The 15,866-nt window shown below is 33.4% G+C and overlaps 1 protein-coding gene across 4 annotated transcripts in view; it reads right to left on the bottom strand.

The window, feature by feature from the left end:
• Window positions 1-529: 529 nt before the first annotated feature.
• The window catches only part of MEMO1 (mediator of cell motility 1), a 150,413-nt gene continuing 135,076 nt past the window's right edge, over window positions 530-15,866 (bottom strand). For all 4 annotated transcript variants that reach the window (XM_087436952.1, XM_004418167.3, XM_087436951.1 and 1 more), the window contains 2 exons: window positions 6,069-6,173; window positions 530-4,459 (listed from right to left, as the gene is read on the bottom strand). In XM_087436952.1, coding sequence (XP_087293078.1) covers window positions 4,328-4,459; window positions 6,069-6,173 — 237 coding nt within the window. In that variant the 3' untranslated portion in view covers window positions 530-4,327. The remainder of the gene's footprint in view (window positions 4,460-6,068; window positions 6,174-15,866) is intronic.

The raw sequence follows: 15,866 nt of genomic DNA, 5'->3' as shown, positions 1-15,866 counted from the left end.
TATCTTCTCCAAAATAAATATCACAAATTTCTCTGACTACATCCCACGGTCCACAGCACTCACGCCTTTCATCATTCTGGTTGGCTCCCTATGAACACTCTAGCTCATAATGTCCCTCTTAATATGTGGCACTTACAATTTAATAAGTTTTAGTCTGAATATCAGAATATCATCTTCTAATCAATAATAGTTTTATAACTACCTTAGGGCTTTCAGCAACTGTACAACACTTCCCAACTGCCAGTCTATGGACTGATACTACTCCTTGACGAAGTTTTCAGTGACCCAGAGAAAATGAGAAAAGAACAATGTAGTCATTTTTCCATCAACTTAAAGTTACTCAAATTAAATAACTCTCTTTTATTCTGAGTTTATGTCCTTCCTAAATATTAGGAGGCAGGGGTAAATAAAGTGATGGTGATGGAAGATGGTAGTTATTTTTCTTAACGTCTTTACTTGGCAAAATGAAGTCTCACGTTTCACAATCTTAAATTATTGGTCTAGTGTCCTAGAATACTCAGGTAAAAAGGTTCATCTGATCCATCCTCTACTATCATCTAGGTAGCCAAGTGCTTAGAATAATTTATATAATTTGCAACAACCAATAACAACCTCCACTCATCACTCTTTTGAATAATTTATGGCAGCAAAGCAAACCTCTCAATGGGCTCCAGCACATAAAAGGGCTTCAAAGTGCTTTAACACTAGTTCCTAAGAGTTCTCCGTTTCCCTTACCCACTTCCCACTTACCTTTATAATCCTAAATAACACTCAAACGCAGCCAACTAGACTACATCAAATTAAGATAGGGCTGGGATGGTAGAAACTTACAACTGTTTGTTGTAGTTTAAATTACCAGCCAATAATATGAACTACAAGTGAACTACAGCACCTAGGACAGGGCACAGCCAACTACAGCCTCTGGACCAAACCCAGGTCACCATCTTTTTGTGCAAATAAAGTTTGAGTGAAGCACAGCCATACTCACTCGTTTACACATTGTCTACGGCTGCTTTTGTGCTACAATGGCAAAGGTGAACAGTTGGGACAGAGACCACATGGCCTGCATAACCCAATATATTTACTATCTGGCCCTTTACACAAAACATTTACCAACCTCTAATCTAGGGTAATGAACTATTTGCCACCAAAGAAAAATTTGAGATCTGCAACAATAACAATTAACTAATTCAGGACACCTACCATCCATATTGGAATATCTAAATATAAACACTGGAATATCTGAATAGTCCAGAATAAACCTGCTCTCTATAAAGATCTGTTACCCACCCAAGACAGAGCCTTTACTTACCTGCTCACTAAGCTAATCTTTAACATACATTTCTCAAATATTTACTAGTGGAATAATGAATAATTCATGAATGTACTGCTCTGTGCAATCTAAGGTTAAAAAGAAAGTTGCTGCAAATAACTCAAAAGTATTTAATAAAGAAGAAACTGTATAGAACTACATAGTAATTTCCTTTACATTTTAGATTTCAAATACAAAACACTTTTAAAGGCACTTAAAGTAGGAAAGTTTAAGTTCAACAATTTAGGTAATATTAACAGCATTAAATAATGCAAATTAATTTCCCTTTTGTATTAAAGAAACTTTCATTTTCATATCTGTAGAGTTGAAATCAAAAGATAATACTTATAATCTAATTCAATCACTTATCTTTTTAACATAAGTAAGTGACACCAGAATCTCTAAAGAGTAAAGTCACAACATTAAAGTACTTTGAAACTGGAAAGTGCTTAAGAGACAGATCACCTCCACATTTTACAGATGAGAAAGTTTCGAGACAACATGAAATATTTATGGTGAGGGAACTAATTAGTGCCAGAGGCAGAACTAAAACCCAACACTCAACTATCAGTTTGGAACTCTTGCTACTTTATGACTGAGTTTGAAAGATATGCTCATATTCTAGGAAAAGGTGGAGTGATGCTGAAATATTCTTGAGTTTTAAATGTACGGTAAACATACTCATAGAGTTATAGCCCATTCAACCTAAGCAACCCTCTTGTGTTTTTTATTAATCAATCAACTATAAAATTACAGATTAAAAAAATAATTCATTGTGAAGCCACTCTTATTAGAATGATCAAACGAACAACCAATTATTTGCTTAATAAACTATCAAAGATTAGAAAAAATAATGATCAATAGAGGAAAAGGGGCAGTATGATGGGTACTCATATATTGCTAATTTGGTACAATCTTTCTGAAGGGTAATTTGGCCATATTTTAAAGAGCCTTAAAATGTTCTATCTAAACAAATTATCCCATTCCCATGAATATATCCTAAAGAATTAGTCTAATATAGAGTTCAAATTTCACATACAAATGTCCATCTCACTATTATTTATAATTGTGAAATATTAGAAACAATCTAATATCCAAAGAGAGAACTGGTTCAATTATGGTATATTCATACAACAGAATATTAGGCAGCCATTTAAAAAAAATCACATTTTCAATGACATAGGGAAGTATTTATGATATGATGTTAAGTTATAAAAAGTAGAGTATACAACTATATGGTCAGTATAATCTCAATTTTGTTATTACACACACACCCAAACATATATACACACTCATACATATAAATAGCATAGACAAAGACTGAAAGGAAATACAAAAAATATTAACAGTGTTATCTCTGTATAGTGAGATTGTGGATAATTTTTTTCTCTTCTTTATATTTTTCAATATTTTCTAAATTTTATATAATAATCATATATTAATTTTATATTCAGAAAACATTACAAATTTACTCTGTAGTCAATTTTGAAATTTCTATAGGCTTTATAATAAATAAGGAATAAATATTTATAGTACTCAAAAGTATATCTAAATAATGGAAAATAAATCACTAATATGTAAGAGTATAATTTCCACACATGTATAGGTGGGTAATTTTGAATCCAAAAGATAACATTAGTTTATCTCAATTCGAGTATAGAAAGTTGATATCTGAAATGCAAATCTGTAAATAAAATTGGTGCAAGGCATCTAAAAATTGTACTATTCTGCCATAACACTGAAGATATAAATGCTCTCCAATGTAATGTAGATACCTGGTGTTAGATTAAAACAGACACAATCTAGTACATGCATGGTAGCCAGTAATTAACTAACTGAATTACTTTTCCTTTCTTTTTTTGCCAAAGTGACTAGAATTGGTCTATGCTAACGAAAGAAATACAACACCATACCATTATTTTAGTTGGAAGAGCCGCACCAAAAATCATAACAAAAAAAATTGTAGAACTATAAGAAAATCTAGTGGTTTTTGTTGTTGTTGCTGTTATTGTTAATGATTTCCTGCTAAAACTTCAAGTAAGAGAATCACATCACTTAAAGCACTAAAAAAGCACAGCAGCAGTGTATGGTCTGCAATGACGTGAAAACACTAGGAACACTCTTCAACGTTTCCTCACTGCAGACTACTGCCTTCAAACACGATCTTTGAAGTAAAGGACTACATCTATACTCTTTTACCAATCTTGAATTTATATTCCATTACAATGTAGTAATGACACAAAGTGATGTCACACACAAAAAAGCAAACTGTATGTAATTTTAAAAGCTGACTTTAAAATACAATTCTAATATCTGTGATAAAAAAATCACATAAATATGTAAAATATAAAAATACATCCTAACATATTTTTAAATAAAAGCTGAAGTTTACCACTTTTAACATAAAATTCTGAAATGGAATTAATAAAAAACAATTTTCATATGTACCACAGAGCAATAAGTTTAAATCAGACTATTTTGAGTTGTGTAGCCCTTTATTAGCAACTAAAATAGAAGGTATCTGTTGTACAACACGGGTAGTAATTGACTGTAACTGGAGATTTATCATATTCTAATACAGATCATTTATAAATGCAATTTCTTTATTAAAAAGCTTCCACCCTTTTTTGTTTGTTTGTGTACAATTTGCAAAACTATTCTGAAAGCGGAATATATGTGCACAAGTCTGCAAAGAGTGCAAATTTAGGATATGGTAAATGCTTTACAAGTTACTTTCAAAAAACTATCTGCCACAACTGGGCCTTACGTTGCCATCTTTTTTGATCAATATATTTTGATGCCAGCCTTCCTTTCACTGCCCTAAACTATAAAGCATTTTTTAATGAGTTGAAATTAAGGAAGGACTACACCTACTAGAAAAGAAGAGAAGAAAGTTCTATTAGTTTGAGGTTTCAGAATCGCCCCAAACCAGGACCGGTATCTTGGTAAGGGCTAGGCTGGGACCCCGGATAGAATATGAGTATGTGCAGGCGGCATCCCTGAGGATTCAGAGCTTCAGTGGACTGTGAGTGCTCCAGCTGCATAACTCACTGAACTGTCTTGCCAGTTTCTACACTGGCTTGACTGGGCATAATTCAAAAAGGAAAAGCTCATATTCATTCCATTCTTCTGGAGCTCTGTGATAGCCTAGAAAAAGAAAAACTTGGTTATGACAGACATCATATTAAAAAATGAGCACTCTTTGAATGAACTTAACTTTGTGACTTCACAGCTGAAGCCAAGCTCTCTCTTTCACTCTACTCTTCATTTGTTTCTTGAATTTCTCATCGCCTCATATTAAATAGGAAAAAGAGAGAATTCCTTATTTCATTCTCTCAAAGAACTTCTCCTTATCTAGCTTCTGGAGAAATATTAGTCATCTTCCACCCTACCGCTCCCTGTATTTAACAAGGTGACTTTAAAAAACAACAACATAGTACCTTTCTCTCTATTCTCTAAACCAAATTGTGGCCACTTCTGTCTTGAAATGTTGGAGTCTTGTCTTTGTCGGACTTGGACCAAATTTGAAAAGTATATAAATTAAGTTCCAGATCTAAGAGGTATAGTGGGATTTTTACTTTAATTGTAGATTGGTTTATCATTTATTTTATTAAAATTTTATTTTGTCCAATTCAGACTTCAGGAAATTAGTATAGCTTATTCTGGTTTAAATTTCAGAAATCTGTTTAAGCCCTTCACAGGCTTTTCTTCCAACCAATCAATACCGTTTAAGAGAAAACCCTTCCTAAAAATCCATAACGTACTATCTTTCAAATCACATCAAAATCACATCGGACTTCAAGTTCCTACCCTAGATCATTCTAGACTACATTACCTTCTCCATTATTTCTCTGCCTTTCTAAACAATAAGCCCATTATTACTTCCTCCTCCCATTCCTGAGTATATACTTTCTTCTTTCTTAAAGAGTCTCGTATTTTCTTTCAGAAAACCCATACTGTTTTATTTATTGGGGAAAAATTAATGTTATTATCTCTTTTGAAAATCCAGCTAACCAAAACTTCTACCTCTTAGAATTCTTTAAATAAATATTGTTTTTGTTGTAAAGAGAAAAACACATACATGTCATCTGTCTTGCTTTATTAAATTATGAATATCTAAAGTTCAAGAGAAGAATACTCCATTTATTTATTTATTTATTTATTTATTTTTAAAGATTTTATTTTTATTTATTTTTCCCCCCAAAGCCCCAGCAGATAGTTGTATGTCATAGCTGCACAACCTTCTAGTTGCTATATGTGGGACGCGGCCTCAGCATGGCCGGAGAAGCGGTGCGTCGGTGCGCGCCCGGGATCCGAACCCGGGCCGCCAGCAGCGGAGCGCGCGCACTTAACCGCTAAGCCACGGGGCCGGCCCTCCATTTATTTTTTATAGCATCTAGAACACTAAATAAAACCAAAAAATCAATAAAATCTTCTAGCTTGAAAGGTTACTTTTGTTTATATTTGTAAAGAGCATATTGGACATGGTTGAGAGTCAAGAGAAAATATGGGTTTCTATTCCAAATAACTTTCTGTATTTAAAAGAAAGTATTGGGCCTGTCTTCCAGTGATAAATAACTTTATTCAAGTAACCAAAACAATGGAAATCCAAATTATCTTAAAGGTACTAGAAAGAAAATTGACTATATGTACCTAAAACTAATGGTAATAAGGTATCACAGAGGCTAACAATTAAGATATTTTGAAACATCACAGGATCACATGTTAAAAATCAAGGCTTCCCAAGGATACTCACATTTAATAACACCCCAATGGGATGTCTTCCACATATAGTATTATGATACTTCTTCAAGTAATTGCTAAAAGATACAGGGTCTAATTGTTCTATAATACTCATACCCTAAAAAAAAAAAGAGAAAAAGACAATGAAAGAAAAATAAAGAAGGACACAATTTATTATTTCCTAATTACATTTTAAAACTGTTACTTAGAGCTAAACACCATAATTTTTCAATTAAGGAGAAGTATATAAAATACATTAAATAAACCTTATGAAATATCAAACTCATTCATCAAAGGTAATCTCATTACAGTCAACTCTCCATAATATAAACACTTTATTAACAAAAAACTTTTAATCCCAGTTTAGTTTTCTCTGGCATCCCAGTATGTTTCTACACCACCTTCATCAGTTTCACTTAGCTCACAATGCTCAAACATTTCACAATTTGATATTTTTCTTATATAAATATATTGATGAAAGTAAATCCATCGTGAACATTTTCATATGGAATCTAAAATTAAAACAGATGTGGCTGTTTTTCACTATATCCATTATATTTCTCTTACCATTGGTATAAAATCAAGAGTTGATTGTAATTTAACTATTTCCATAACATATAGTTAAACATCAACAGTGTGCAAGGCATTTTGAATTATCAGTAATTATCTAGGTATGTGATAAAAAGAAGATACCACAAACTAAGAAAAAAGTTAACATTTTTAATTAATTTAAAGCTCATAAAAGATTGATAAAAGCTTAAGCAAAATAGGTCTTTGATGAACAAGTTAAAAAAAAGCTTTTTAACTCTTTAAACTTTAAACTAGAATGCTTTATTTTCGTGATTTTAATTCAGAATCAAAATTTTTAGACTACTATTAAAACAACCACTATGACTTGGAAGCTTGTTTATAGTAAATTCCGTACTCCGCAAATGCATTCAAATACTGTGTTCAGGGGCCGGCCCCGTGGCTTAGCGGTTAATTGCGCGCGCTCCGCTACTGGCGGCCCAGGTTCAGATCCCAGGCCCGCACCGATGCACTGCTTCTCCAGCCATGCTGAGGCTGCGTCCCACATACCGCAACTAGAAGGATGTGCAACTATGACATACAACTATCTACTGGGGCTTTGGGGAAAAAAAAAGGAGGAGGACTGGCAATAGATGTTAGCTCAGAGCCAGTCTTCCTCAGCAAAAAGAGGAGGATTAGCACGGATATTAGTTCAGGGCTCATCTTCCTCACAAAAAAAAAAAAAAGTACTGTGTTCATAATACATTAATATAGAGCAATTTTAACTCATCTGAATAAGGCAAATAAATCAATGATTCTAACTTATTCCTTCACCAACTACCTTACCTTGTTTTCTTGTCAGGTAAAATACTTTATATTTGTGTTCAATAAACTGGATTAATATCCTCTGAGAGAAATGTGGTTTAACTAGGGAATTACTTGATATATTTTGTGTGGTTTTTTAAATTATATTTCAACATGTTTTAAGAAAACAAGCACAATGTAAAAGCACCTAGAATAATCAGATGAACACTCAACTGAAAAATGATGAGTAGGTGACATACAAATATTGCAATGGCAGCATCAAAATTTAATTTTATAAGGAAACTTTTTCAGAATATTCAAGTCCTTCATAAACATTATCACATTTTTCTACAAAATATCTGACAATAGGCATATGCATGTATAATCAACTTTCAATTGCTTGCACATCAATTAGTCACTCTCAGATTTATCCACAACCAGTGTTTAATGCTAAAGTTAACGTTTTTAATTAATTTAAAGCTCATAAAAGATTGATAAAAGCTGGTTTTTCCCTGCAAACTAAGAGGCTTCTTGGTAGGTCAACAATCTCCACTGACATTTGGTGCAAGCTCAGAGAAATATGAACTAACTTAAAAGTTAAACCCAAGAAAAACAATTATCATCATAATTATGGTACAAAAAAAATCATACGATATATTCCTAAAACAAGTAGTAATACAGAGATGGAGTTACAAATATCTTCCATAATCATGGATAATCAAGAAATAACTCCCTAAAGATGACGAAACTGAGGCATAAAAACAGTTAAAAGCTTGCTTCTAAATTTCTAATCCTAAGTTCTTTCTCAATGACTACTCTGCTTCACACAGTATAACAAGAAACATACAATTCTTTAAATACTCACATAGCTACAACTGGTATACAGACATATTGTAAGAGAACTTTTAATGTTCCTGGATGAAGTCTAGCACAGCTTACCTTAAACAGAATTCCAGTCATTAACAAATTATGTGACACAGAGGCTCCAATGTATTTTTTAATACTAAAATCTCAAAGCACTTTTTGAACAAACATCATAGCTATATAGCAACGTAAGGAATTCAAAGTGAAGAAAACTAATGATGACATTTGTAGAAGACAAAGAATTCAAAGTAACTGGCCAAGAAACTTCACATAGAAAGATATAAAGTTATAAACGTAAAGACACTCTTAAATAAAGTATTCAATATGAAGATGTAACAGTTAAATTACAACAGGGAAAATAAAAAATTGAGATGATGGAAGTTAAGGGATTAAATGAGTGTTATATACCTACCAGGGCAAGAATCAATTCCATTACACTCAATTCTTTGACAAATATGACAGTTAAGAAGTATGACTTTTCATAAAGGAGGGACAGAGAAAAATGAAGGCTTTTCTCATAAATGAACCCCTTCAAGTGGAAAATTCACGAAGTATGCAAACAATAATAATGATAATAAAATTGTGAAATGGGACATCCATTAACTAATACAGAACACTGGCAAATATGCTTTTGTACATATTTATGTTTTGATGTTAACAATTTTGAAATTACTATAACCAAAACTGCAAGAAGATGAAAACGTAAGTTTGATACTATTGCCAAAATTTCAAGAAGATGAAAAATGAAGTGCTTCTCAAATATGCCTAATTAAATTTTCTATTCCTTAAAATACTGGAAGATATGATTGGTGAATCTGAAGTCCAGGGGATGGGAAGCATGCCTGGGGCCTAGTACATTGGGAATTTGTTCATATGAACTCAATCTAATATGAAGCGGTGAAGTGGGTCACTACCCATTCAGCTCTAAGATACAGAGCAGACATCACAGATACCAAAAGCGTATCCATCAGGATTTGGGTTTCTGAGGAATTTAGCAGCTTCAGCAAGAAATCCTCAGATTGAAAGCTAACTGCCTACCTTAATGGGGACAAGGAGAGAGGAAATCTATCATCGTGCTGACTCTCCAAGTAACGGGTAAAAGCTTCTAATGTCAAATCCAAAGAGGCAATCCTAAACTGAGTACACAGTTTTAACGGACAGATCTGCAAATTCAGGACTCTGATAAGACAACAAAGATGTTCCCTTTTAAAATAGTTTATCTATATATAATAAAATATTTAATTGAAATTTTATTTCATTTTAAATACTATCACCCAGAAGTAATCTACCTCTAAAGTAACAAACAAAAAAGTAGCAGAATTTTTTTAGAGACCTTTAAGAAATAAGAACTAGAGGCTGGCCCAGTGGCGTAGCGGTTAAGTGCACGTGCTCCACTGCTGGTGGCCCGGGTTCGGATCCTGGCCGCCCACCGACGCACCGCTTGTCAGGCCATGCTGTGGCGGCATCCCGCATAAAACAGAGGAAGATGGGCACGGATGTTAGCCCAGGGCCAGTCTTCTTCAGCAAAAAGAGGAAGGATTGGCATGGATGTTAGCTCAGGGCTGAGCTTCCTCACAAAAAAAAAAAAAGGAAAGAAGAACTAGAATCATGTCTTTTAATTTTGAACACATAATTAATCACCATATTATCAAATCATTAGGACTGTGGCCTCATTTTTTAAAGTAAGGACATATATTTATATTGGAGAGATGGGTACAAATTTAGGAAAGTGAAGTCAGAAAAGAAAATATTCTGGTTTCTTTAAGAGGTAGCAAGATAGAATCTTATAATGAAAGAAATTTTATAGAAAAAAAAACACCCTAAAAATAGCAGTGCTAAGAAGCAATATACTAATACATAACTATCTTAAAGATGATGTTATAAAACCTACTAAAGAAACTAATGGCCTAAGTTCAAGAGAAAAAAGTATGAGTAGACAAACGTGAACAATTTCACTTTCAAAAGAGTAGGAAGAAAGGAAGAAATGTAGCTGAAGTTTAAATCAAATGAAGTGACTACTAATAAATTTGGAAGGAAAAGAAGTTATAAGGATGACTATAGTGACATTTTCAGATTCTCTCTGCCAAATCATAAATAATTTGCCAATGTCTATAATGAAACACTGGTCTACATCAAAAGTGGAACAGAAAAAATAACGTGATCATGTATATATATATAAACTATGTATAAGTATGACCAATGTTTCAAGTATGTAATCTAAATAGTTCACAAAAATCAATGTCTTAAAATATGTTCTGCTTTGGTCACTGTAATTACTGAAATTGCAAAGTACTAACTACCAAAAAACATAGCAGCCAATAATATTATAAGAATTCCAGAATCTACGTCTACAACTAGTTACTTATCTTTTCCCCAACTATACATTTGGAAGATCCAGTTTGTTTTCCTATATATTTTTCTTTCTTTATGTATTTTTTCCACATAATTGATGTCCAGGATATTCAAATGCTACATATATAAACATTTTGCAATAAGAAGAATAGCTATTTTTCTTTTCTTTTGGAACGTAGAAACACTTCTATTTATTTTCTAGCATTTTAATAATCGCATTTAATAAGACTTTTCTAATAACAAAAAAAGGACCAAAAACTTAATTAACACACTAATTTTTAAATCTAAAATTTTATACTTCAAAAAAATTTCTTTCACTCTATCAAACTTTCAAAATGTATAATTATATATTACAATTCAAAATTTCTAACATTTTTGTAATGTTTATATAGAGAACCATCCAATTATATTTGCTCTGAAAAGACTGCATATAGAAACTAAGATATTGGTTCTCGAATGAAGTTATTTATAACATAAAATGACACTTTAGAAAAGGAATATACAGAGGGATATTCACCATTTAGTTATATAAATCAATTAAGTAAACACATTATATGAGTCTGCCTAACAGTGAGTGTATATATGTTCATATATGTATAAAAACATACATGAGTATACGTATAGAGCTAACCATTATTATTATTATTTTAACCCATTTATTCTAATTCCCAGAGTTGACTCATAACTTGAATTAACAGTATGCTAATAATAGAACAGAATACTTATGAGCCATTTAAAAATTCTATATATAAATAGAAATGCTTCGGGGCCAGCCCAGTGGCACAAGCAGTTAAGTGCGTGCGCTCCGCTGCGGCGGCCAGGGGTTCACCGGTTCGGATCCCATGCGAGCACCGACGCACCGCTTGTTAAGCCATGCTGTGGCGGCATCCCATATAAAGTAGAGGAAGATGGGCACAGATGTTAGCCCAGGGCCGGTCTTCCTCAGCAAAAAAGAAGAGGATTGGCATAGGATGTTAGCTCAGGGCTGGTCTTCCTCACAAAATAAATAAATAAATAAATAGAAATGTTTCAATAAATGGACCAAAAAAATCAACTCCAAGTCAAATGTTATTATCAAATGGTAAATTCAAGCATATTAATATGAAGAAAATACTCAATATTTATTCAAAGATTGTATTCCAGGCTATTTAAACAAAATTTTTCAAGTTACTCTCCAGAAATTTTGGACATCTAAAGGTAAATGAGATGCAGATTTAAAAATCAACCTAAACCTTACTAGTTTTACTTATATTTATGAACAAAAATTTCTAGTTTCAAAGACTTAAAAGCTAGCAGAAAAGGTAACAATTTCAGAAGTTATGAGAATCATGTCAATAGGTAAATGTTACTCTTTTTACTCAGCCTCAAAGTAAGAAACCAAGGTCTATCTATTTGACTGATCAGATACATAAAGAAAAATAAATAAAGCTAGTCTTAATATACACTAACAATCAACATAGAGTTAGAAGAAAGGCTAAAAGAATTGTTAAGTATGTTTATACATAACATATATACAGAATAACAAATAATATTGAAGTATTTAAATATGAACACAATTCTAGAGAATTCCAAAGGATGCTATTATGTTCAGTGACTTCAGAGCATCAGGTAAACCAATGTTTGGGGGGAAATATCTCCTTTGTGCTAAAAGCATCAATTCACTGATTTACAAATTCTTACATTTGCAAAATTAAATATTGCCTGATAAACGTTCACAAATGATTTAAAGAGCTGAATAGAAAACAAGGAGAGAGAAGATAAACAGGGAATTTTGTTCTACTTCAACAGATCAGATGCCAGTGTAGGCCAGTTCAAATTCACCTATAAAGCTAATTTAGGAATAACAGTGTTGGGACTCTTTCCACACCACTGAAAGGGGATCTCTAGGGGCGAGTATGGTCAAGTCTATTTTGAAAAATTCCACAGGTGATTTCAGTTGTAAAGGCAGGGTTGAGGATTACTACAGTAGACAATCTCGTCTCTGCCCTGGCTTTAATTACCATCTACATGTTGAGAACTCCCAAACTTGCTCGAGACCTCTTCTCTGAGCTCCAAACCAATACGGTCAATCCATTAACAAAGCCCTGTTAACTATTCTGAAAGAGATCTCAAATCTATCAAATTCTTTCCATTTCCACTAATACCATCCCAGTCCCAGTTACTATAATCTCTCCCCTAAACTACTGCCAATGCACATTGCTACTACTCCTGACCTTCTGTAGAATCCATTCTCTACACAACTGCCAGAGTGACCTTTAAAATAATGTAAATTACATCATTTCACTTCCCACTGTACTTACATAAATGTCTTACCCTGAAATAAAAAGCCCTCCATTATCTGATCCCTGCCTACTTCTCTTACCACAGCTTCTTCCACTCTTACCCTTAGCTACTATACTCCTGCAGCACTGGCCTTTTTTCTTTTTTTCTAACTCACCAGCCTCTTTCCCATCTTAAGGTGTTTGCACTGGCAGTTCCTTCTGTCTAGAATGCTCTTCCCTCTGATCTTTACTTGGTTTGTTCCTTCTTATCATTTGCATCTCAGTTTAATGTTCCTCCTCAGGAAAGTCTTTCTCCAATCACTCAATCTAAGGCAGCCTTGAATCATTTACTATTTCAAAACCCTTTTAATATTTTCTGTATAGCACACATCACTACTGGAAACAAACATATATATCCTTACCTTTTAAAAAAAAAAGTGTATCTCCTCCCATTAAAGTAAAATTTCTGTGACAGGAGGTATGCCTGTTTACTATTATATCTCCACCAGTGCCTAGGACTATAAATGCACTCAAAAATAATTGGTGAAATGAAAATCCAAATGCCTACTTGATTGACATATCCACTTGGATGTCTTAAAGGCAACAGCAAATAAAATATATCCCTAATAGGATTTATGATCTCCCTCCATGGTCCTATCCTCTTGTGCTTCTGACCTAAGTGAATAGTGCGAACACCCAACCAGCAGCATAAGCCAGATCTTTAGGAGTTATCCTTGATACTTCCTTCCCCCACAAGTTCAACAGATCTCCAGGTCCTATCATCAATTTGTCTCTTAAATATACTGAATACATTCACTCTGTCCCTCTCTTCGACCATCACCACCCCATCCATTGTCTAAATTACCATTTTGCACCTGGACTACCAAACTAGTCTACTCATTTCTCCTCTGGCCTCCCTCAAACCCATTTGCTACACTCTAGCTATACGATCTGTTCAAATACAATCTAATTTTATCACTTTCCTATTTAATATCCTTTGAATAGCTTGTTCTAGATTCCCTAGCTTCATTTCTCACCACTTCCCCCATCCCATCCATTCATCCATTGATTCCTTCAACAAATATATACATTGAGTACCCACTGACAGGCAGATACAAAATGGACAAAGATCCTGATCTCATGAAGCTCATAATCTAATAAGTGAGATTATCACCAAACAAATCAACAAACAATAAGTCACATAGTAATAAGAAGATAAACAAAGTAAAGTAAGGTCATAGAACAATCGTTCACCATAGGAGCATAATGGAAAATTGTGAGCACTTTTTTGGGCTGTCCCAATAATTATAAGATGCTATTGGGGGATTTAGTGAATGAAGTCCAAAGATGCTAACTGTGCTGTAATACAGAACAGTCTCACACACAAAGAATTGTTCTCATCCCATAATACCTTCACATGTCCGTGTAGGTGAAAAATCTGCTTATAATTATCTATACCCGACCTCCGTTTTATATACAAAAACAAAGAAGTTTTGCATGATTTTAATATACAGTAGATCTCCTATCACTGGAACTATCACATAAAGTGAAGGAAGACTGTTTAATTTACAGTTTAACTAAGAATTGTTCACCTTTTGGAAAATTAAGTCACCCAGCAATGCAACTTCTTAATGTGAGTCACAAATATAAAATAACTGTTTAAGTTTGTATTTGTAGCTGTTATATTAATGATAAAATGTGTAAGCACCTAACTACTTCATCGTGTCTTCTAAAATAGTTGTGCCTGGGGCCGGCCCCGTGGCTTAGCGGTTAAGTGTGCGTGCTCCGCTGCTGGCGGCCCGGGTTCATATCCCGGGCACGCACCGACGCACCGCTTCTCCAGCCATGCTGAGGCCACGTCCCACATACAGCAACTAGAAGGATGTGCAGCTATGACATACAACAATCTACTGGGGCTTTGGGGGGAAAAATAAATAAATAAATAAAATCTTTAAAAAAATAAATAAATAAAATAAAATAAAATAAAATAAAATAAAATAAATAAAATAAAATAAAATAAAATAAAATAAAATAAAATAAAATAAAATAGTTGTGCCTGGGCATTTACATTATTAAATATATATTAATTTATTATAAATTACTTTCCTTTTCTTTCTTTCAGATATCACAGTTAAAGTTTTCATTTAATTATGTATATAGGAAGAGTATACTCACTAATTCATTCATTTGAAAAATATTTATTGAGCACCTACTTACGTTCTAATCACTATTCCAAGCACTTTGGATACATCAGTGAACAAAACAAACCCTGACTAACAAAACTGTAACAAATAAGTAAATATTTAGTTTGTTAGAAGAAAAAGTGGAGCAGGGGAAGGTGGATTGGGAATGCTGAAAGGGTGGCAGGTAGGATGCAAAATTAAACAGAATGGTCAGTAGGCCTCGTCGGGAAGGTGAAAACTGAGCAAAGTCATAAGGTAAGTGAGACAGTCAAGTGCAAAAAGGGCAAAAGCCATAAGCTAGGCATATATGTGGCATTATCGCGGAACTGTAAGGAGACCAGTGTGTCCACACTACCTCCTAAATCTCTCTTACATCTCTATATTGTCATAGCTTCTTTCTAAGTCTGTTGGATAACTAGACTGTAAGTTTCATTAACTCAGAGACCATGTTTTCGCTTCTTAATATCTTCAATACTTCACACAGTACCAGACACACAGTAGACACCCAGTAACCATTTGCAACATGAAGAAGATAAATGATGATAGAATCAGAAAAATTTTCTGAGGCAATTGAGAACTAAACCTCACAAAAATAAGAAGTAAAAGTCAGAAAAGAATTAATGACTGAAATGACAATATCATAAAGTCCAAGAAAAGTCAGTAGATTAAAATCCAAACAAAATTCCGAAGGTAAAAGTATTAGGTCATAATATGGATTTAGAATAAGAAGATAAATTTAAATATGATAAAATCTCCTAAGTAACCAAATTTGCATTCATTCCATTTGGCTTTTAATAAAATATACTACGAGATATAATCTACCTATAGTTTAGATCCAGA

The sequence above is a fragment of the Ceratotherium simum genome, chromosome 11 (assembly GCF_057802395.1).
Source record: "Ceratotherium simum simum isolate JZ-2026a chromosome 11, ASM5780239v1, whole genome shotgun sequence".
Classification (NCBI taxonomy): Eukaryota; Metazoa; Chordata; class Mammalia; order Perissodactyla; family Rhinocerotidae; genus Ceratotherium; species Ceratotherium simum.
The sequence above is the reverse complement of the archived record's forward strand: the minus strand, read 5'-3'. Positions and strand labels throughout refer to the sequence as shown.